Below are 24,880 nucleotides of genomic sequence, written 5' to 3' on the forward strand. Positions count from 1 at the left end.
CATGCCCCTTTGCACCGCGCTATATTGGTGTATTGTGACAACATCAGCGCGGTCTATATGTCCTCCAACCCAGTTCAGCACTAGCGCACTAAGCACATTGAGATTAATCTTCACTTCGTCCGGGAGCGAGTTGCAATTGGTGATCTTCGTGTCCTTCATGTACCGACTTCGTCTTAGTATGCGGACATCTTCACCAAGGGACTTCCTTCTTCAATTTTTACGGAATTTAGGTCCAGTCTGAACGTGTGTAGTGGCTGACGATCAGACTATGAGGGCGTGTTAGCGTGAGGCTTATTGGGCTGCTAGCCACATGGGCCTAGGCGCCCAGGGCTGTTATAGTAGGTGATTTGGTATTAGGCAAGGATCCTCCTGATTGGGTATTGATCTGTGAACCCGTCATCCTTGCCTATATATTGTACATCCCTTGTACTCCTGATAATCAATTTACTATTATTCCTAAGCCATATCTGCTTTCAGATTCGAACCCACACGTAATGAGGTACCCTGGAATCAGATACCGATCAAGTTCTAAACTTTCTGGTTTGCAATATGGTTAAACTCCTCTATAAGTAGATATTTTTTTATTGGGACGTTTCATTTTGGTTGAACTTGTAACGCTGATGATGGTATGGTTGGCAAATCCAAATCTGTACATCTTCTTTGGTGATTTCTCGTGTTATTATTATAATATATTCTTGTATTTCTGTTGCCTGACATGTCCCTTTTACTTGTGCTGATGCTCTGATAACCATCGAGTTCTTGTATTGCACTGGATGGCTTGTTAGACTAATGATTCGTCTAGTAGTATTCAAATTTGGAAAATGTATTCCGATACTGTAGCATCGAACCAAACACAGTAATGGTATTGGATACATTTACCACATGCAGCCCCCCCCCCCCCCCCCCCCCCCCCCCCCCCCAACCCCCAATACTAATGATCTGTTTCCAATACTGTTTGCTTTACCAGTGAGTGAACCAAACTCTATGCTAGAGCCTACAAGAAGTACTGCCCGCATAGCTCGTGCTCTCAACATCTCCTATAATCTTGTGTAATCTCCCGATGCCTCGCAATCGCAGACCTATGCGTATCACTCCATCTCCCATGGTGTAAGTGTAACCGTGCAGCTAGATCGTTGCTCGCGAGTGCGCTGAGCTTTCGTTAAGTAATACAAGGCCCTAGAGCCGAGTTTATGACAAAAAAAAGAAGTATTTGCTAACCCTTGTGATTCTTAGCAGGGAGCTGCAAGCTTTGAAGTATTGCTCTTATAGACGACTGTTAACCTTGCTCTGAGCCAGAGGCACATGATCGGGCGCTACGGCTCATTTAATTTTCGTATCAGATTTTTTATTCGGTTATGAATACTGATTACTGAGTAGCACTTGTATATAGCGGGCGCTACTACTGCATGAATTGCTAATTCAGATATTGATTAATAGTCATGAAATGAAATTTGTTAAGGAAAGCCAAGTAACGATTGCTTGTTTGTAGAGCGACTGTTAGTGCAATACAATGGTTGACTCAGAAGAAAAATATAGTATAAGCAGCAAATCTGAAAGGAGTATATAAGGGGGTGTTTGGTTGCCCCTCCTAAATTTTAGTCATTGTCACATTGGATGTTTGGACACATGCATGAAGTATTAAATATAGATTAATTACGAAACTAATTACATAGTTTGGAACTGATTTGCGAGACGAATCTTTTGAGCCTAATTAGTCTATGATTTGATAATGTTTTGCTACAATAAACATGTGCTAATGACGGATTAATTAGGCTTAAAAAATTCATCTCGTGGAGTACTGACGGATTATGTAATTTATTTTTTTTATTAGTATCCGAACACCCCATGTAACATCTTTCTGATACACCTCCTAAATTTTAGTAGTTGGATCCAAACACCCCTAACATTCGGAAAGGTATTCAGGTGATGGTGCACACTTTTTGTTACTCATTCACGCGATTATTTGCAAACTGATGCTTGCCTGCTTCGCAAAAGAAGCTTACTTTCTCAATCTCCATCAATAAGCATTCCATCATATCATGGGTTCCAGATCCGACAACAGTATAAGCATCAGGGCCAATCTCATGGCCAAAAAGATTTCCCTACTACACTTTAGTATGCACAGCTCACAAACTGTGGCTGTGAACTTTCAGTTTCCTTTGTGTTCAAATTTACATGAGGGGACTAGTGTAGTGTTGGCCCCCAAATTATCCATTCCTTCCTACACAGGATACCAGGGGAGCAACATTACATCATGTTCCTCTCAAGATCGTACATAAGGCTCTTCTGCAAATTACCTATGCCCAGAGAGCTAATACTGACATAGAAGCCGATCCAAGCACCAACGCAATGTAACATGCCTTCTTCAGTTTCAGAGATGCTGACATCATCTTGTTATGGAAAAAATCAAGAGAAATTAGATCGACTAGCGCCATATATATGAGAATTCCAGCCGAAAGTGAACCGAGGATCCCTTCCATTATTAAGGCATTTGGATTGCTATCATCGTAACCAGTCATGTGGAACATTAGCATTCCAAGAAGAATTCCCAATGGTGTCGTCACTGAGAACATTATGCACATGTAGCCAACCGTTACCATCCCAAAACCAGCCTGAGAGAAATAGACAAGTGCATACACATCAACGAAAAGTGCAAGTGTCTCTATATGCTAGCACAGATTAGAAACAAAGACTGCAGAAGCAAATATTTAGTATGTTTCAGTGAAGAGATGACATAATACCATGCAGACCAAAGGGTAATGCATGCAACTGGAAATTACTGTTCATCTCTAGTTATGCAGCCTGTTCGCTGGTTAGTTTCTGGGCTGATAAGCCCAACTGGTGCTAGTCTGTTGTGAGAGGAAAACACTGTACCATGGCTGATAAACCCTGGCTGAAACCAACAGGCGAACAGGACCATGAATTATGAATATCAAAATAAGACTGCCCGCATGCTAAATGGAAGCCAAGGTGATGGCTTTATTTGGTATACATTATGATAACTGAGGGAAAGGATAGAAATTGGCAAATCGCACTAGCACCGCTGCCAACACTGGACACATTACTCTTGTATTACTGTTGTATTTTTCAGGTACTCTGAATCTTTATGAGTCCTAGTGTTTGGGATGCCCTGCAAACTCTTTACTTTACTCTTTCACTATCATTCTTCGTGGAATTGCTCTCCAACAAGATACCACCAAACCAAAAAGGACTTTTAAGGCTTAAAATGCTATTTGCTTTGTCACTTCTCCTGTGTGCATAACACATCAGCCTCATTACCTTCTTTCTATAGTGGAAGGAAGACAAAAGGTAAACATTGTCCAAACTCCAAACATTTGATGAGTCATAAAAGTTGAGCATGAACCAACAGAACTTGGTGGCGAAAAAGGACAGATTGGCCACATGGGTCTTCATGGTGCAAAAAAGTTCAGCCTTCAGGTTTTTACTGCTAAAACAAATGCAATGAGTTGTACAAAAACGTCACTCTGGTTAACTGTTGTGCAAATTATCATATCAGGCATAAGCATATAGGTCAGGAATCATTCTAAACTCTATAAAGTTATATGGAGGGATCAGGGGACACAAAGGGGCTTAATCATTATCAACTATTAGTATAGAATATAACAATACGGTTCAGACCAGATTCCCAAATCTGAAAATGAAAACAATCAACGACAAGCTTAATCCCTTTGTCCTGTCTATGTGCAAATTATCATATCAGGCATAAGCATATAGGTAGCTAATAACACAATGTGACCCCCTAATAAAAAATACGACTATCAGTTCATTGTACTCCAAAAGGAAGCCAGCCAATCGGTCAAATGATATTTTGTCCAGCATAGTGTAATATGAGACTATGAGAGAACATTGACATCACAGATTCTTTCAAGGTAGATGTAGAACTTCCTAGTTCCTGATAATACAAAATCTAAATTCACACAAAAAATTCGCAAATTAGTTATGAACTTAATAATATGAGCAAATTGGTCATGAGCTCTTCAATTAGGCACATAATTTGAGTAAACATATGTTTTTGGCTGTCACCTGTGCGATGCATCCGCCGAGACCCATCCCCTCGAACACCTGATGGAAGGAGAGCGCAACCACAAGTGGCCTGATTGCACAGACATCCTGGGACATCCCCATTGTAACCCCGATGATGACGGAGTGGAAGACTATCCCAATCTCCAGCACTTTGGACACCATCTTCTGCTTCCTCCTGGCCTCCTCCTCGTCCTCCCCGGGCCCCTCCCCTACCTCCACCACTTCATGGGCGACGCCATGGCAGCCGGCAGCGACGACGGGGACCTCGTCGCTGCGCGCGCCCTTCTTGGGCCCGAAGAGCGCCACGTCGTCGCGGTCCGGGTCGGCGCCGTTGGTGGCGGCGTGCGGCGCGGGGTCCTCCTCTCGGTCGTCATCCAAGAAAGCGCGCTTCTTGGGGCTCATCTCACCGGCGAGCTCGAACACAGGAACCTTCTTGGGGATTGGGGCGTAGGGCGTTTCCTGGTGACCGTGGCCATGGGCGTCGGAGTCGCCGCCGACGTGGGCGTGGGCCTCAAGGTGGGAGGAGGCGGAGAGGTCGACGAGGAGCGCGAGCAGCGCGCCGACGAGGGTGAAGAGGCCCGCGAAGGGGAAGTCCCTCCACGGCCTGCGCGAGGCGACGGCGCAGTCGGCGAGCGCGGCGTGCGCGTCGGGGAGCACGTGGACGAGCGAGGTGGAGAGGATGACCCCCGCCGCGTAGCACTTGACGAGGAGCAGGCCCCGCGCGTAGTTGGGGCTGCCGCGGAAGGCGCGCGTGAGCGCGACGGGGAGGCAGATGCCGACGGCGCTGGCGACGAGGATGGCCAGCAGGGACCCCGTCTTGAGCCGCGCGGCCGCCGCGCCGTCGCGGCAGACCCTGGATAGGGCCGCCGCGCCGTCGGCGGGGAGGCACCCGGTGCCGGACATGGCGCTGCGGCGGCGCGGGGTAGGCGTTCGACGGAATTACACCCCGCGCTGCGCGCGCGCGACGGCGACAGGGGACGAGACCTGGCGGTCGTAGCTGGAGTGTTTGGACTGGGAGGAGGAAACAAGGGTGTGACCGTGCGAGATGGTTGATTTCAATGCGGTGTGGGCCCCGGCCAGGCCCGTACAGCGTTGAAGTCTGTCTGGACTCTGGCGTGGTACAGAGGTTTTTGCGGAATTTTGTGGAGGTGGGGTAGAGCTGAGAATTTTGCGGGCCAGATCAGGTTCGGGCTGGGTGTAAAAAGAAGAGAAAATCCACTGTATGCCATCAAAATTTATAAGCATCTCTTCCTTATCATCAAATATTATGCAATCCCTTGAGAGCCATCAATATATATTTATGATCCCTTATTTACCACTAAATTGACTATTGACTAAGATTAAGAAACCAACTGTTATAACGCCTTTATTATTTTCTTTTCTACCCCTCCTCAGTCCTATTAATTCTAGTCTCATCCCTTACATGCCTTGCACTGATAATAATTGAACACAACACAACAGCAACATTTGATTTGCATTCAAGCATCATTTTTAAGCAGCCATTGCTGTCCATACAAGCATATTTCCATACAGCCATTGTTGTCCATACAAGTAAGCATTGATGTCCAATTGTCTTACAGCATCATTTTCAAGCATCCAAACAGCCATATAAGCAGCCACAAAAACATACTGATAGCAGATAGTAGCCCACATAGGCCAAGCAAAATAACAGGAGACTTGGTTTCACAAAGACGAAGCAAAATAAGAAGTACCCCCGTAGAAAATGAACTGCATCAGCTACAAATTGAGGTCAGCAAGCTTTCTCTTGCTCCTAGTATGTGCGGCAGGGCTACTCCTTTGGGGGGTTTTGCTTCTAGTACACATAGAAGGACTTTCAGGTGGGACTGAAACTTCTTTCTTCTTTTTTCTTCCCTGCTGCCTTGACCTTCCCTTTAGCCTTTTTCTTTTCTGTAGCCATGGAGGTGGTAGGAGGTGGTGTATAGTTTCCCTGCGCTTTCTAGGATTGCCAATGAGTCTAATTTTCATTAGGTAACTTGACTTAGGGTCCATCCTGTGAATGAACGGACCATCGAAACTATGTATTCTATAACAATTTTAATTATTTTCCCCAATTGTAATCAGACAAATGTAGAAAGAAAAGTGTACGAACAGTTCTTACCCTTCAGGAAGCCAAGAAGTGTCACGGCCTTGCCGAGGCATCTCCATGCCTCTGCGCTACTCAATCTTCAGATCATCAGCTGCCCTGCTTGGTGTCTCTCCTTCTGCCAGGAGGACGAAAGCCGTTGAAGAACAGGAGCCACGCGGCGCGGTCACAGCAGTGGGGGCGACGCGGTCACGGCCGGGGACGCGCGCAGTCAGTGGGGGCGGCGCGGTCACGGCGTTGGGGGAGTAGCCTGGCCACGAGGGCAGGGGCGCACGCACTCAGGCCGTGGGGGCCGCGCGCGGCCAGCTGATGAGGGCAGCGCAGTCAGGCCATGGGGGCGGGCCGCCAGTCGATTGGGGGTGGCGCGACCAGGCTGTTGGGGGCGGCGCGGCCAGGAGGTTGGGGTCCTCGCCAAGCGGAGCCGAGCCGGCGGCGCGGGACGTGTGGCGCTCGCCCGGGAGATCGGCGCCCGCCGCGAGGAAATCTCCTCGTCGATCTAGGGTTTCTCTGTTTGGACGAGGCCGTGTTGTGGCAACTGATGAGGCCGGCCTGGAGGTGTCCGTGATGACTTGGGAGGGGTAGAAAAGGAAATAATAACGGCGTTATAACAGCTGGTTCCTTAATCTCAGTCAATAGTCAATTTAGTGGCAAATAAGGGATCACAAATCTGTATTGATGGCTCTCAAGGGATTGTACAATTTTTTATGGCAAGTAAGGGATGCTTATAAGTTTTGATGGCATATAGGGGATTTTCTCTAAAAAGAACTCAGTTATAGGATCGGAAAAAGCCCCGTCTACGACCGTTTGGCTGGACAGCTCGGGTCTAATTTTCTAGGCTAGGCTCGAGCCGAGCTTGAGTATGGGCAGGTCGTCCGCGCATTTTATAGTACAAAATAGCTGTTAATAGTATTTCAGGTTAAAGCTTGGACCAACAAAAAAAAATTTTGGACAACAAAATATGTGCGCACCGTGTCCACTAGGGCTCATGAGTGGACCAAAACCCATTCGGCTCGGGCCGGACTAGGCTCAATTTACTCAGGGTCGAGGTGGGAAGAAGAGGGAAGTGTTTTTTTAACTAGTAGAGGGAAGTGTTGTATGTGTGTGTCACATGCTCAGTGTATGCTAAAAAAAAGTCATATGTTGCATTTAGCGGAGGAGGCCACGACCGACATGTGGGGCCAAGTCAATCGGTCCGCTGGCCTTAACCATGGCAATAGCGATGCCTCGACCCTCAGCAATAGCATGCTGCCTTCGTGCGTTGTTTGAATGCTAATTTTTCTAGCCTCCATCCACAGTTTCCTTTTGACCAGTGGCGTAGCCACAGGGTATGCCGGGTATGCACCGGCATACCCTGCAAACCAGGCCAACAGTAGTATATATATTATTATATTGTATATATGCTGTATTTGTTAAAAGAAAAAAAAAGAAAAAAATATATGTGGACACCATCGCGTGATGACGGGACACCATGTGGCAAGGGACCTCCAATTCTCTAAAGTCCAAACGTCTGGTATGTGCGCTCCGTATACGTTCGAATTTCCTAATTTAATCTCGATCAGACGGGGAGCCACGGAGGAACACGTGCGTCGCCGCCTGACATGTGAGTCTGTGACGCCCCGGCCGGCCATGACCCCCTGGTGCCCTGCTGCCCTCCGCCATGCTCTAAATGCTGGATCGGAGGATCGCCATCTAATTCCCACGTCCTATCTGTAGAATATACGGTTGCGCCAGCCAGGACTTATCGTCTTGATCCACTATTTTGGTTAGGTAAATTTTAATCTTTGCTCTTCGTGTTTTTTAGAAAATTATTTTCTACATTCAAAGCTATTTGGTAACATTCATAGCCAGTTGAACCTTCTAATCCTCCACCTGATCACGTTGAACTAGTGGTGGAAGATCGGCGGTTGATCTGATTGATGAAGAAGATATAGTAAGACATTCATATTTCTTGGAAAGCGTCGAATAAAACAGTCTGAAAAATAGCATTGTAAGCCTCTTGTACTCTTTATGCCTATATTTAAACTATCGGTATGATTTTTGAACTATTTATATTGTATCTAGTAGATAGTTTCAACTTAATCTTTGAATTTAAGTCTTATCATGTTACTTAGTATATGTATACCAAATCACGTTGTAAAATTTATAATTGTTACCGAATTGCTAAAATAGATTTACCAAATTATATATAAAACATTGTTTTAGCGGCATACCTAAAGTTAAAATCCTAGATTCGCCACTGCTTTTGACCCTTGATTCACCGGAGATGCACATCAACTGCAGCCCTAAAACCCTTCTTCAACATTTGCTTGGCGATGTCCCTGCACCCTAGTGTCATGCGCCTCTGAATCTGATGCACAATGACGCAGCTTTCTGCGACTTGCGGAGGTCCTAATAAAGGACGAAGTTAATGCGTGACGGGTCCTGCGTTTGAGGAGCATGTGACCTTGTTGACATCATCCTCGGTGCCCTGCCCCAGCCCTCGGCTTCCACCATCCGCGACTGGTGGCTCCTGCCCCTCACCGCACCAACCGCATCTCACCCGCCACCACCGTCGTGTCATGACCGTCGCCACCCAAAGAGTCGTCGGTGAGTGGATTCTCTAACCTCGGCATCCTACCTTTCTTCTTCCTCCTGGCGAGCAGTGCGCGGATGGGCTGCGCGAGTGCACGGACACGCGACCCATCGCGGTAATAGAGTTTGTGCTTAATAAACACGGGGGACGCTAAAAATAAAAAACACATATATCTCTTTCTTTTTCTTTCCTATTTGTCGCTTCTTTCGAACTGCTCCAATACACTGCGATCCTCACCTTCGTTGCCCCTACCAGGGCTGACTCTAGAAAATTGGGCCTGTTCGTTTATCTTATAATCCGTACTTTTCAGCTTGTTTTTTCAGCTGGAACAGTGTTTTTCTCTTTCAATAAATCAGCCGGAACAAGTATTTCGACTTGTTTTTTCAACGAAGCGAACGAGACCTTTGAGTTCTCAGGACGAAATATAAAATGCGGCCCTAAACAATTCAGCTTCAATCATTCATTACATTTATTCTCTTGCAGTACTTAGAAATATATCAAATAGTAATGCTAAAAGAGTAAAGGCACCACTGAAGTAATAAATTGTTTTTCTAAAATGCGTGGAAAAGTCGAATAACATCGTAGTGAGATAATTGTGTGGTGTTAGCGAACTATAACAATTAGGATTTCACACAACATGGATAAAAAGAAAAGGAAATAGGAGAGAATGATATCATCGGTCATTATCACAATGTAAATTAATTTCCTCGTTACATGGGTGTATAGTATCATCTATTGTTTTTGTCTTTATTTTGTAAGAGCCATTCAATAGTTTCGTGTCTTTATAGATCATCTGAAGACAGTCACATGATAGTCTCGCTTTTTAATAGCAAAGCAGAAGCTTTTTTTTATAGTGAGGTTAATATATTTACTCTGGAGATTTGCTAACACACTTTATGTGAGCAAACTACAGGAGTACATGCTAAAAGGTCACATTTTCATGGTTAATTATTTAAACTTGGAAAGTAGCGTAAATAAATCTGATAGCCGAGGGTCAAAGAAGTCCTAACGCAAGCAGAATTTAATTTACATCAGACAGCAGGAAAAAAAATGAGCACACACGAAAATAAGGCAGACATATTTATATTTTCAATTAAAAAACAGTAAAACATATCAATTTACATCAGACACAGGGGAAAAAAATTAGCACACATGAAAATAAGGCAGACATATTTCATATTAATTAAAAAACAGTAAAACATATCGGAGCCAGGTTTTGATCCTGACACCCGTGGGTTATGGGCCCACCACGCTTTTGCTGCGCCACTCCGATGATTAGTGTTGTTACTCTGAATTATATATTTATAACCATTTTTGTACCGAATACACCAGCTTCCTGGCCCAATCCGTGTACTAGTTTCGATCGCAGAGCCGTAAACTACGGCCCACGGGCCCCGTGCCACCTACTACACCTCAACACCAGCCTCGAATACTTGCATTGCATCTATGGACCTCTAAAATTTGGCCCACACAAATCTATATATATACACTCAATCGTCCGTTGTTATTCGTGTACCACTCCTCTCTGATTCCGTCAAAGACAAATCACAATCGACACCTCTGGAGTCCCAACTCATCATCAAACAAAACTGAAAAAAAGGAGAAGATGGATATGAAAACTGGACTCTCGTGTGAACGGACTCAAAAAAAAAAAAGTGGAGAAAAGGAATAAAGAAAACTGAGGGGATGGATGTCTCACTCGGAAACAGACTAACAAACTGAGCTGATAAAGGAAAAAATAGAGCTGAGGAAAGGGCCGACTGAGAGATCGTGGGAACAAACAAATCAAACAAAATAAAATAAAAAAAAAACAAAACAAAAACAAAACGTAAGGATTGAAACTAAAAAACTCTTTGTGGTTTAAATATTAGGGTAAGATGAACATTCAAATAATAAATTCAATATTACGGGTCATCATGAAATAAATTATAGCTTATAAATCCTATTGAAATATGTTTGCTATCTAATATTAAAGATAAAAAAATAGATATAAGAACCATAATTAGTGTATAATGTATTGTCCCATTCTAACCCGAACTAACGACTCGTGCTCATATGAGTTATAATAGCACGCGTCTAGCCACAACTAAGTTCGATTTCAAAACATACCGGAACATATAACATAAATTATATCATTGCAACATACGGGCACATTTGCTAGTAAATCCTAAAAGGATGTGAGTTGTTTAAGCTATTACTACCATATAATCATATAGGAGTATGTGGTAATTGGAGTACCTACATGGCTACATGTATACCATAGCAAAGCCCACGTAATATTGGTAATATAGAATCCCAAACCCGCCAAGATGGGAATGAACGATCTCTACAAGCAAAGCAAGAAAACGAACTGTAGCCATGTGTGTAGGCTTATTTTGCATAATGTTGGGCTTTGGTGGCACCGGAAAGTAAGCTAATTAGGTGTATAAGTGTGGGATCCGTCGGTGTAGGAATTAAGAGGGCACGAGTGATCGGTCGTAGTTGCACATTATCGGTGTTTCGTAAACCGGACTAGTAAACTTATACGATTGTCGCGCTGCTCTAGGAAAATGATGGTAGTATTCAAAAGACATGAGGATTTATACTGGTTCAGGTCGGAGCCCTACGTCCAGTCTCAGAAATGATCAAGTGCGTGTTCCTCGCTTGAATGCTCTAAAGTTCTTACAATGGGGGTGCAAGAATGGTGAAAGAGGTAGAAGGACCTAAGCTAGGAGACTGACAGCCTATAGGGAAGCTTTAGGAGCCCTGCTACGATGGAGAAGGGGTGAACGAGTAGGGGACTCAGAATGTCTAGAAAGGGTGCCCTGACTGCTCTTATATAGAGTTCGGGGCCAGGGCATATACAAAGCAATAGGTTCTTTCTACTGAAGGGGTCGTGAGCCTAAGGGAGATTCTAGCTAACTTGGCTTACAAGCTACGCCATCTTGTGAGGTGCGTCTGGGCATGACTGTTATCATGGTCTTACGGCCACATCGCGGTGTGGTGCGGCGTGGTGCTACTGTGTCGACCGTGGCGGCACTGTAGGCATAATGATAGTTCGCTAGGCGTCCTGTGCGACGTGGTTTCCGCCGTGGTCTTCGTCATCGTCTCCCTGGTTTCCTGGGGCGTTGTACAGGAGTTGGTGGCCGCCCCTAGGCCGTTGGTTGCCTTGTTGTCTTGAGGAGCGGGGGGCCACGATCCCCATCGTTGGGATCGTGGTTTCCGCCAGCCTGGATGGCCTCTGAGTCGAGGCCCTCGTCGTGGATCCTATCCCGTAGTGGGTAGGATCGTACTCTTGTCTTGTCGGGCCATATCTGGCCGGTGGTCATCGTACATGTCGTCATCGCTTTGAGCGGTATTGTCTTGTCTGTGCGGCGTGGCACAGGGATGGCGTCTGATTGGACCGAGGTGACTGCTGTCCCTCGTCCTTGTGGGGCCAGTGCGGCGTGCTCATTCCTGTCAGAGCAGGCATGTTTGGCTGGGCACGACCTCTCTCCGTTCCTTCCTGGAGTCGTGATGGGGGAGAGGTCATGCGCCTTTCCAGTGCCGTGTAACTAAGGTGCGAAGGAGGGGTTGTGGTTGACCCTGGTCTTAGCATCCGGCCTGGTTCGCTTGGCTTAGCTGGGCCTCGGTCGTTTATGCCTTCGCTAACTGATGTGTTATGGGCCGCTCAACCTGCTAGCTAATCGGTGCCCTGAGACCCCCCCGGGGTTATAACCCCAACAGTAGCTCCCGAGCGTTTTTGCGATCATGGAGTGATCGTGAAAGCGCTGATATGAGTGTGCATTGAGCGTAGGTTCATAGTCGTGGCTTGCTCGAGCTTGCTTGCTCAACCTCTTGCGGGTTGGTGCGTTCTACGTGGTAGGTGGCCGCTGCGTTCCGCCCCGTCAGGATGCCCTGGCGACGCAGTTCATGAGTGTCAAGCCCTGCCATGTCAGTGTGCTGCGTCTTGGGGCTTATGACCCAGGAGGGACCGAATAGTCTCATTGACGTTGTACCGGTCTAGCCTTTATGAGAGTCTTGATTTGCCCGAACTCACGCGGGCATCTGACTTTGGTTGTGACCTCCCGTGGTTTGCCACGCGGCGTAAGAGCTTTCGGCTTGTTTTGGTCTGCTCTTGGGCCTATAAATACAGGTCCTCTACCATTCAAACCATCCACAGCTGTCTACAAACCATTTCTTGCCTTCCTGTTGAGAGAGAGCGAGGAAATGGGACAGAACGTCTTTGGGAGAACCACATGGTCCTCGTCGTGTGTTCCTTTGGGGATCGCTCGTGGTGGCTGGAGCCTGCATCGCCCTTTCAGCAACTGGTGCTAGAAGGTATTTTGCGAGCAAGGAAGGATTAGGGTGGTGCTCAGGCCAACCATAGGGTCTCATGATTCAAGTGCTTCCCCAAACCCATAGGCTTCAGATTGCTAAAGCACGAGCACCAAGGACAACTTCTAGTATCTCCCTGTACTTGTAGACGGCCCCGAAAAGCCGCCTTAGGTTCGGGGGAGGCGTTGCCATCCTGTGGTGTTCCCTTCATGCTTTTCGGAGCATGATGGGGGTGGCTCATGGGCTTGACCTAGCCCCATTCTTTCTACCCTGCGCGCCCCTGCCCGTGAGGCTGGGGTGCTATGGGGAGGAACGAGAGGTGATTTCTTGCCTCTTCCCTCCCGCACTTGTGGCAGGTGCCTCCGGGGTCCCTGATGCTGCTACTGTTGGTATAAATTAATGCACACAGAATAATCCGCAAGCACATGGATATTATACCGATATAGCACTTCACTAGGAGTACCCAGTTTTATATCAAACTCGAGGAAACATGTGTGAGAATAACCAAATCTAACTTAACCCAACTTCACAATCAAGGCTACATAATAGGAGCGTAGAGGAGACTACTAAGGTCTTCTAGTTCTAACTTCGGTAAGCTTTGTCTTCTATTGTTCAATTCTGAGGATATTACTAGAGAAAACACAGGCAGAGTATGTTTCCTATAGCAATAAAGTCCTCCTAGGCCTACTAACGAGAGGTGGATTACAAAGGATTCAATGAGGCTATAAGAGTCACCCTTGCGAGCTACCACCGATCCAGAAAGTAGGGTACATCCACGAGTAACCGAGTCTAAGCACCACACTTACACTACGAATACTACTTTAACCTAGGAGCTACAAGGATTAAAGTACTCAAGAGAGTCATAAACCTAAGAATAATATGAACAAGATGCTTACTTGAATTACAAGTCGATTACTAGAGAAATCTCAGAAGCAAGCTCAAGAAGAACTTGATTCTGCCAGGGTATAAGCCGTAGAGAGAGCACCGATAGGCCGAGATTTCTCCAAAACTCTTCCATCTCACTCTATCTCTCTATCTCTAATACAAGACTAGATCCTATTGAGGACTAATCTTCTCTTAATTGCTAGCTCTGATCCTGGTGAAAATATAGAATAGGGTTTCTGGCTTTTCAGCTCTCAGGATCAAATGCATGGATTGCCCTGGGGGGTGCAGGCAGGTATATATAGGCTAGAGCTTCAATCCTGAGCCTTCGGATCAAACTGACTTGAATAAATGGTGGGGATGCACTCCTTAAGGCGGTGGAGTACCGACATAGCAACAGAGGACTGACATATGGGGCCTACCCATAGGTCGGCCCCACATGTCAGGGGTACAGGCTCCGCTTCAGTGGAGAGCCACCTGGAGTCTTCTAGAGTCTTCCCACGCTGTTTACACGATGGAATTCCGTAATTTCCTTTGACAAATAGGTCCTGCTTGGCGGTTTTCTAATTAAATCCTGCTAGAAACACATATTCACCAAAACTCATGGAATTTATCAGTTTAAACACTAAGTCTACATTGGTGATCCATTTTAGCCATTTATGCAAGTTATATTGATGGTTTGTGATGAATGTTAACTACCATCAATAAACTCCCCCACACTTAGGCTTTTACTCATCCTCGATAAAAAGGATGGATTACTCAAGACATAACCTTAGGATAAGTCATCAACATAAAACTATTCCCAGTCATGCATGCACTGTGGGATTCAAAGTGTCTACCACAAAACTTTAGGCGGTTGAAGAATGGAACAGCTTGAAACAGATCACTATCTTCCTTCAGTCAAGTCAATTGGAGAAACATTTTAAGATTTTGAAAACAAAACATAGTTTACCTTCTCCTTTTGTGGTACTCTCAAATCACTCAATATTTAGTATTTTTGGATCCTCACTAAGGCATAGATGGCTTTGCCTTCTTTTTACCTACTTCTAAGAGCTTATGTGGAGCTCAGGTAGGGATGAATATGAGAACATACTTGCATTACATATATTGTAAAGTCAAAACAAGGATCCGAGGAGAAAGATGTCATACTCTTAGATTAAGATGTGCATGTGTGTGGATATGTATATGGTGGCTAACCTAATTCTACTATGCTCCTTGGAATATATCTCTCTTGTTTGAAACTGAAAAACTTTTACAAGAAAATATGAGCTATCTTATTCATCTTTCTTTTTCTTTCTTTTTCAGGCGGGCATCTAAGTACCTATTGTTTTGGATATCTCGGACACTTGTCCATTTTTTCAATACCTTTTCTTTCATGAATAACTTTTGCATAGCCCATGCCTCTTTTTCTGCAATTGAAACTTTTTAAGAGAGACATTTATAAGAACTTGGAGTATTTATTCCTAACAAGCATATTTTTGTGTCTATTTCTAGTGTAGGAGTAGAACATTTTTTGGGTGGATGGAGAACATGTTGTTACGTGCTCCCAGTGTAGGAGCAGCAGATATATGTGGAGTGTACATGATCTTGATCTTGAGAGCATGATATTGATTGCATCAAAGTGAGTGCTTTGTGATGGTATAGGTGTTGGTTTGGTTAATGCGTGTTTTGATCACTAGTTAAATGCCGTGTAAATAGCTAGAACGTGCTGTTTGCCAGCTAGTTCTTGACCTTGGGCACTGGTTGGTAGTCCCAAGCTGGCACACCTCTATCTTCCTCTCTAGTTCATCTTTGTCGGTGTTTGTTGCTACTACTAGTAGCCGTATATACCTTCTTGAACTTTGTCGAGATGGTTTAGTCTTAACTGAGCTAGATTGGAAATTGGGCGCGTTTTAACATTCTTGCAGTGCATGATTCCGGCAGTTTAGCCTGGTGTGCGCGGTCACCGCATGCTTTGGCACTCGCAGGCTACCTTGCTCAGCTTGTCATCACACTGCGCTGGCCGAGCACCGTGCTCAACTTGGCCGCGTGCCCGAGCAAGGCCATGTGCTTAAATCACCTTGTCGTTTTTCTATTAAAAAAATAAATAACGAAGTACAATAGAAAATTCACTTATATGTATCCTATACTAGCATGCCATCGTGAGACGTTCATTTCACCTACCACGGCCTGCTCTGTCCTTGTGACCTTCCCACCGTGGCCGCACACGCCGCGTTGCCCCTGCTGGCCACGCTGTGCCATGCTGCCCTGCCCCCACGCTGTGCTTAAGAAGTAGGTGGCAAGCCTGCACATGGCTCCTTGCTCACCTCACGCTGCCCTCTTCCACCCTCCTCGCTTTTCCTCTCACGCCCGTTCTTCCTTGCCTCCGTTCGCTCTCTCTCTGCTCGTCGCCTCCGCCGCCGGCTACAGGCCCCAAGCAGCTGCCGGCCGCATGCGTGCTGGGCCACAGGTGCACATCGACTGGCTGCCTAGAGGGGCCTCGGGCCTCACCGGTGCCACTCGTGGCTGTGGTCGGGCCTAGGGGGTGCTCCGTCGCCACCCCCTTCGTCTCCGCCATCGCCATGAACCAAAGTACCATCACGCACGTGGACAGTCTTCTTCCCGCCTTCTCTGAGACAACCAACTACTGAGGTCGACCATAGGTGATCTCCTACTGCTATAATCATAGATGGATGGATTAATTTTGCACTGAGTCCGCCAGAACGCTATTGCCACCGCCGGCAACCTCGGCCTAGATCCTATTCGCGCAGCCATCGTCTTTGCGACATCCTCTGCTTGTAACTATCCCCGTAACAGCACTTATATGGCATATGAACCACCGTGCGCTCCTCCCATAACCCCGCCATGGCCGCTTCATGGTCGCCGATGGACGAAGGCAACGGTAAAAAGCAAGTGAAGTCAAGATCGATGAACCAATATGATCACGTGATGATATGAAGTGGATCATATCATTGTTGATCATGTTGGTGCATGTGTTGCATCAACATTGGAGGAGATGGAATGGAATGCGCAAGGCAAAGGTATAACCTAGGGCATTTCATTTCACCGGTCATAGGTGTGTAGAGAAGTTGATGGCCGGGTTTAGGATAGATGGCCGTGCTATCAAGAGGGGCAAACTTGTTTGCACATCGGTCATCTAGTGCCACTCGAGTGATCTAACTTTGCATCATCGCTAGGATCGAGTGGTGTGGCAAGTTGAGTGACTAATCCTTTGGAAAATGTTTGTGAAAAGTTAACACACATACACATGGTGGAGCACACTTGGTGGTGTTGGCACATTTGCAAAGGAGAAGAAGTTAGAGTTGTTGTGAATCAACTTAGAGAAGAGAAAAAGGTTTTTCGGTGTACTCCGAACTATAGGATGGTCCTTGGATTGGAATACTGTTTTGATCCATTGTGATTTGGATCAAGTATGCATGTGGGATGTGTAGCCCTCTGAGTAAGCTTTCCAAAATGTCCAAGATCATCGAAATCGGAGTTTGAAACTAAGAGTTATAGCCATTTTAGCGCTGAAAGGTCTATGACCGGACTCTGCGACCTGCTCAACCGGTCAACACCTGCGAGTCTAGTCACAGCGTCCAGTTAGTGTTGTTAGCGTGTCCAGATGCGACCGGACGCACGGAGAGTCTGGTCAGTGATGACCGAACGCGTCCGGTCGCTGAAAACGTCTCTAGAACCTCTCTGTAGTGACCGGACGCTGGGAGAGTCGAGTTCGGTCGTAGGAGAAAGGCAAGTCCGGTCAGTTGTGCAGAAATATGTTGGTAACCAGACTCAGCCTTGACATGTCCAGTCGTTGGACCTAGGCGCGTCCGATCAAGAGTATGTGCACGTGGGAACTAGCTGTTGAAGCCCAACGGTCGGCTTCAAAAGGAGGGGACACATGGCGTCATCCTAGCAACTAGACTTTGCGACCTGCGCATTCGGTCGTTATGACCTGCGCGTCCGGTCAGTGCGTGTTTTGCCCAGTGAAGGGGTAACGGCTATCTTAGCCCTTGGGGATATAAAAGGAGTGTGTGGCCAGCCTTAGGCTGGTTGCTGGGCACCCTCATGCCTTTGTGGCTTGTGTAGGAGTGCTTGGATGCCCTCTAACTACTTGTGCTTGCAAGAGTGCGAATCGATTGTGAGTGAGTGTGATTCTAGCGCGTTGCATTGTGAGATTGCATCGAGTGGCACTAGGTGATCAAGTTGCAAGCCGGTGGTGCTTGTTACTCTTGGAGGTTTCCACCTCCTAGACGGCTTGGTGGTGGTATCCGTCGAAGCCCACAAGAAGCTTGTGTGGTGCTCCGGAGAAGAGCTTTGTGAGGGGTATTGTGCTCGCCCCGCGGGAGCCGCGAAGAGCAACTCTAGTTGAGCGTGTCATTGAGCTACCCTCACTTTCGGGTAGGTTCTTACGGTGCCCGACATGTGGGCTTGGCGGGTGATGCCAATTAGCCGCTGAACCACCAAGTGAGCGGTCGACACAAAGGGGATGTAGCGTGTTGGCAAGTACGTGAACCTTAGGAGAAAATCACCGTGTCAACCTTGTTCTTCCCGTTGGTTTGCAATCCCCTTACACAAGCTTGTGATTACTTTTATATACATTGTGCTTGTGTAGTTGCTCTTGTAATTAGTTAGCTTGTGTAGCTCACTAGTTACCTTCTTGCTTGTGTAGCATAGAAGTAGCTCCCTTACGTGGCTAATTTGGTTTGTGTAACCTTGTTAGTCACTTTGCTTAGTTTGTGTAGCTAAGTATTTGCGCTCTCTAATTTGGCATTGGTTGCCTTGTTATTGAGCATTGCTAGTGAGCTTAGTTGGCTTTGTGCTTTTGCTTACTAGCATGTGTAGGAGCTCCCTCATTGCTTGAAATACTAGTGGCATAGGTTTGTGTGACCTTGCTCCTAGAATTGGTTAGGTGAGCTCTAGTTAGCCCGGCACCTTTGTTGCTTAATTAGGATCTTTGCAAGGTGCTAGAGAACATAGATAGAGGGGTGTAGTCTTGGCTAGACCGATAGTTTTAATTCCGCACTTGTTTCGGTTAGCCGACGTGATTAAGTTTATAGAAATGACTATTCACCCCCCTCTAGTCAGCCATCTCGACCCTACAAGTGGTATCAGAGCTAGGTCTCTCATTTGTGGTCTTTACTGACCCGAGAGGATGGCGAACTTTGGGCTAGAAGTTGTTTGTGACTCACACATTTTTGATGGCACACACTATGCACGGTGGAAACGTCATATGCTTGATCATTTCCGTGAATTGGGTCCCAAGGCATGGTGGATCATTGTTGTTGGTTTTTCTCATGATGCTTTGGATAAGGACAACCTAACCCAAGCAGCAAGAGGATTGCTTACAACTTGATCATCGTGCTCTTTATTATCTAACGTGTGCTTTACATGATGATGTTTTTAGACGTGTGTGGGACTTGGAGAAGTGCTCATGATATGTGGATGGCACTCCAAGCCTTCTACGGTGACTCCTCCACAAGTGATGATGGGAAATTCAAGAAGGAGGATGATCACAAGGTGGAGGCACATGAGTGTGTTGAGCATAACCACAATTTGGTGATTGTGGAAGATTGCTCCACCTCATGGTCAAGTGATGATGATGATGATCGATCCACTACAAGTTCACTTGACAAGGTTGATGATGATGCCACAAGTGTTGCACATAAAGATTCTACCTCAAGCACACTTGGTGGTGATCTTGACGATGTTGGTTCATGCTCAAGCCATGATGATGATGCTACTACAAGCTCTCCAACTACACCACATTGTTTCATGTCACAAGGTGACACCAAGGTATCAAATGCTAATGTGGTTAATCATGTTGATTCATATGATGAGCTTGTTAGTAGACTTGCTAGCATAACCATGTCTTTAGAAAATGAGAAAGCTAAAACATTGAAATTAGAAAATGAAAAACTCATTTCTAAAGAACTCTTGTGAAGAACATAAGAAATTACTTGATGCTTTTAAATCTTCACATGATGAGCTAAAATTGAATCATGAGACACTTCTTGCATCTCATGATGAATTATTAGAACAACATGCTTCTCTCATTAAAATGTTTACAAAGAAACTTAAAAATAATGAGAGCTCATCACATGGATCAAATGATAAATCACAAATTGTTGCTAACCCTTGTGATGTAGGCAAGAAGCATGTATCCACCTCTTGTGATGATTTATTAGATATGCCATGCTCTTCACATATAGATGCTTGTTCTACTTCTATGTCTTGTGAGACTAACCTTTTGAAGGAGAACAATGAGCTCAATGAACAAGTGAAGAAATTGAGCAACAAGCTAGAGAGGTGCTACAACTCAAAAGTCACCTTTGAGCACATGTTGAAGACTCAAAGAAACTATGGTGACAAGTGTGGCCTTGGCTTCAAGAAGAAGATGACAAAGGGCGAAATAAAGAGAGAAAGAAAGATGAAGAAGATACAACAAAGAAAGCTCTCTCATACCATGTGCTACCGGTGTCATGAAGCGGGACACCTTGCAAATGGTTGCCCTAACATTGAGAAGCTCAAGAAGATAAAAGAAGAAGAGAGGCTCAAGCATGTGAAGTGCTTCAAGTGCCGCACTTGGGGTCACCTTACCTCAATGTGCCCAACCAAGCAATTGGTGAAGCAACTAGAAGAGCCTCAACCAAAGCCACAAGTTGAGCAAGAGAAGACACCCCAAGAGCAAATCAAGATCAACCATGAAGATGGTGGTGATTTGATGATAAAGAAGAAGAAAACTAGAAGGGGTGGAAAAGCAAGAGAAAGAGCATTGCGTCCAAGGATGAATCAAGATGCAAAGCAAATGAGCAAGAACAAAGAAGAGAAAATGGAGAAGATTGCTCACATGAGATGCTATAGTTGTGACACATTGGGCCACCTAGCTTCGGGTTGTCCAAACAAGCTTGAGAAGAAGGCTCAAGCAAACAAGGAGAAGCAAGGCAATGAGAAGCACAACATGAGCAAGGAAGAAAAGGCTCAAGCAAAGAGAAAGTGCTACTCATGCGGGAAAGGGGACACATGGCACATTCATGTCCCCTAGGTAACACTCCTAAGCCTATTTCAATTGATGATGATTCTATGCTTAGGAAGGATGGTAATGGTACCTCTATGGTTGCTATTGCAAAACATCCCGCTACTCATACTAAGGCATTGCCTAAGTATGTTGCTCCTAACTTGAGAGGACCCAAAATTGTTTGGGTACCATCAAAAAGTGGATGAATGTGTGTAGGTACCATGGCATTAGAGGCTTGATTCAATTGTTTTCATATTAATCACCATATGTTGAATCAAGCATTGAAGCTTAATGCAATTCTATCCCAATGCCAAGCCAAGAATTAGTGAAGTCCAAATGTGCTTCAACATACAAGTGTCATGATCAAGTTGTGGTGATTTATTGGATTATTTGATGGCTTGCAAAAATACTTGAGTTAAAGCTTGCAAATTGGATGATCATGAGCTAACCAAGGTATATATCTTGTTGATCATTTCATTTGGGTGCATATGAGTTGATTGAATTGGATAAATATGCAATGTTGCTTGCTATAAGATGTTTGAATAGGATAAATTGATTAGTAATCAAGTTTGGATTGATTTGTGTTGGATAAGTTCATATGATGACATATAGTAAGTGGATTGAATGGATTTATGTCTTGTGAAAGTATTCAAACAAGTTGATTTCAAGTTTGATTCACATTTGAAGTATAGCTCAAGTGATTGAAATCTGTCCTATATTGCAAAATCTGAGCTAGCTGTGATCTTAGCCATGTTTGAGTGATCAAAACTTATTGGATTGGCATAAAAATTGGTGTACATGCTCTAGACTTATGGTATAAGATGCTGTACAAATTTCATGAGAATTGGATAAGAGATGCTTCAGTTTTGGAGTGAATCTTGTCAGCTATAGTGCAGCAGTTTTCAGCATGTAGCAGTGATGGAAGAATTGAAAATCTGGTAGCAATCTAGAAGTCAAATGAAGCTCAAATTTTTACAGCTGCTAGATAACTTAGTTAAGCACATCTCCACCAAATTTATGGCATTTGGATTTGTACTTTGGGACATATGCATTTTTCTTTGAAGAGTACAAAATCTGCTAGAAAAGTGACAAATGTTGGATTGATCTAGAGTCACTTTGATTGAAAGGTCCTCAAGTTGGAAACATGTTTATAAGTAATTGAGGCACCTAAGTTTGGTATTAAGATGATCTTTAAGCATGACAATCAAAGAGTACAAGGCCATTTGATTGTGGAGTGTACTTTGCACACATTCGGTACTCAAATTGGAAGATCAAGATCAAACTTAAGATGAAGATGAAGTTTAAGTTCTAGTGACTATTGGAAATCATTTGGTAGAAAGAAAAGGACTTAAACAAGTAGAAAGAAAAGGACTTAAAGAAGGAATCAAGGTTACTCATCAAGTTAAGTCCATCACTTGGATCAATCAATCAAGTCATTTCAAGTGAGTATCAAGAATGGTTCTTGGAGAGAGGTCACTTCTCCCTAGTGTAGGGGCTTGCCGCCTATGAGTAGGTAAACCAAGTGTGGTACTTGGAAGGCTAACATGGAAGTGGTGATCCGAGAAACATTTGAGATGCTTAGTTGAAGCAATCAAAAGGATTGATCAAGAAAAGCAAGCAACACCCAAAAGAGAGCTAATCATGATATTTCAAGTGGTATTCTCACGTTGATGCTCTCATGCAAGCATTGATCAAAAGATGAAGCAAGCCAACCACAACAAGAAAGTGCACTTGATCATAAGTGGTATTCATTTCATGTGGGTGAAGAATGGAATTCAAAATGGTATCTATTGGTCTTCACCAAGCTTATAATTGGACTTCACATTGCTATTAGAGTAATGAATTGGAATCTATGTGACTATCCCCTACTCCAACATAGCAAAGGTATCATTGTAATGTGCATGATCATTTCATCCCTTACTAGTATGCGGTTAGTGCATATAGTACATGCTTCATAGGATCATGCATAACAAATGAAATGTTTAAATTCATAGCCTACCACTATTGCTTGAATGATAAATTGATCTAGTGGTTAGTATATGAATTTGTTCATGAGCTAGTAAACCCAATTACTTGACTTAATTTGGATTGCTAACAAGTGACAAGTACAACATTGGCAAGATAACCCTTGCAAGAGGTGTGAAGAAGCTTGTCATTGGTTCAAACCGGACTTGGAAGCTTAAGCAAATCAATTTAGTTCAAGTCAACCATAGAAGCTCATGATAGTGATAAGAGTACAAGCACAAGACAACAATGCAAATGGATATCTAGTTTGTTTGTTACAAGTGGTATCTAGACTCAAGTATTTCATCAAGAATCTACAAGTGATGTCTAGATCAACTCACAAGTGATATCCTATAAGTGGTACTCATGAAGATAGCAAATGTTCAAGAAATGATTTTTATTGATAAATCCAACAAGTGGTTCCATACTAGAAGATTCTTTCAAGTGGTATCACATCTACACATGGTATCAATCATGCAAGACGATGGTTCCACAAGTGATCCTCAACTTTAAGTGATCATCAAATGAAGAATGCATCCCTCACCTACAAGAGCTCAAGTGTATCAAATGGATGACCCATGCTATCACATAGGGGGAGGTGTCCACACAAATTGATATCAAGATCAAAGATCCTATGTGTGGTATCTCAAGAAGCCCTACACAAGATACAAGTGGTACAAGTTACAAGTGGTATCTACAAGTGGTGTCATTCCAACAATCAAGTGATGTCCATAAAAAATGCAAGATTCAAGTCTCAACCATCTACCCCAAATGCATACCTTTGCATCAATGAGAAGCACACCTTTTATGGAAATTGATGACAAAGGGGGAGAGATTGTACAAAGATATGAAAGCTTTAAGATTGAGATTGTACAAGGGGGAGAGATAAGATATGAAAGCTTTGGGAGAGATTGAAACAAAGAAGTAGAGGTTGGACATGGACATGGACAAAGAGGGAGCAACATTGAAGAAAAGAGATGGATCAAAATTCTTGGACAAGAGAAGCACACAAATAGGGGGAGCAAGCTCATGAACTTTGATTGATTGCATTTGATATGTGCATATTCATGTGCTTGCTTGCATTGCATAAGTTCTTAAATTCAATATGCATGCTTGTGTGAGGTATGCTAGTTGTAGAATTTGATTGATGAAATGAAAACTAGCATGCATAGGATGATAGCTAGACACTTGGTATGCTTTTCAAGTAATGCTAGTACCTTGGTTTTAATGTTGATCTCATGAGGTATCTAGTGATTTTATTTCCAAGTGATATCTAGCTAACCATGGTGCTAAGGATGAACTTAAAGGTGCAACTCCGATTGGTATCACGCTTCAAAGGTTTACTTTATACACCTTAGCATCATTTAGTAGTAATTACTCTCCCACAATTTCAATCTATGCATATGTGCGAGCTTCAAAACAAACACTCTAGCACATATGTAGGGGGAGCTAATACTACCATTTCAGGTTTGTGGTACTTGTCCAAAATCATTTACACATGGTAAAATTGCTTGGGCAAGCAACATGAATCCAAAAGAGCTTAATTTCCATATCTTTGTAGAGTTATCATCAATTACCAAAAAGGGAGAGATTGAAAGGTCCTTGTGTGGTTTTGGTAATTGAGTGACAACCCTAGGTGGACTAATTGTGTTTATGTGAGATACACAGGTGATTAGTCCACAAGTACATGTGTGTGAGCAACATATGCCGTGAAGGTGAAAATGGTTTGGAGATGTTGCAAAGCTCACACATGTGATGATGAAGGAGCTTATTGCACATGAGACATGACATTGAGTCATGTGATCAAGGTGGAGAAGATCAAGACAAGACTTGGCTTGATGGACCGGTTGCAAGCGTGAAGGGCAAGTCGGAGGCTTTGGAGCGATGGACCGCGTGGCGGTGAAGCTTGAGCAAGACTTGGCGCTGATGGACGAAGGCAACGGTGAAAAGCAAGTGAAGTCAAGATCGATGAACCAATATG

General features: G+C 44.5%; 1 protein-coding gene across 2 annotated transcripts; it reads right to left on the bottom strand.

Annotated features, from left to right (window-relative positions):
• Nucleotides 1-1,959: 1,959 nt before the first annotated feature.
• LOC136516524 (zinc transporter 6) lies at nt 1,960-5,052 on the bottom strand. Of its 2 annotated transcripts, none has more exons than XM_066509930.1 (2): nt 4,045-5,052; nt 1,960-2,612 (listed from the first exon to the last, which is right to left on the bottom strand). In XM_066509930.1, exons 1-2 carry the CDS (start codon nt 4,945-4,947, stop codon nt 2,298-2,300), a joined length of 1,218 nt encoding a protein of 405 aa, XP_066366027.1. In that variant the 5' UTR covers nt 4,948-5,052; the 3' UTR covers nt 1,960-2,297. The 2 variants fall into 2 exon arrangements, with proteins under 2 accessions (XP_066366027.1, XP_066366028.1); XM_066509931.1 differs by lacking the exon at nt 1,960-2,612 and adding an exon at nt 3,461-3,928.
• Nucleotides 5,053-24,880: the final 19,828 nt, after the last annotated feature.

The sequence above is a fragment of the Miscanthus floridulus genome, chromosome 17, assembly GCF_019320115.1.
Source record: "Miscanthus floridulus cultivar M001 chromosome 17, ASM1932011v1, whole genome shotgun sequence".
In the NCBI taxonomy this organism is placed as follows: Eukaryota; Viridiplantae; Streptophyta; class Magnoliopsida; order Poales; family Poaceae; genus Miscanthus; species Miscanthus floridulus.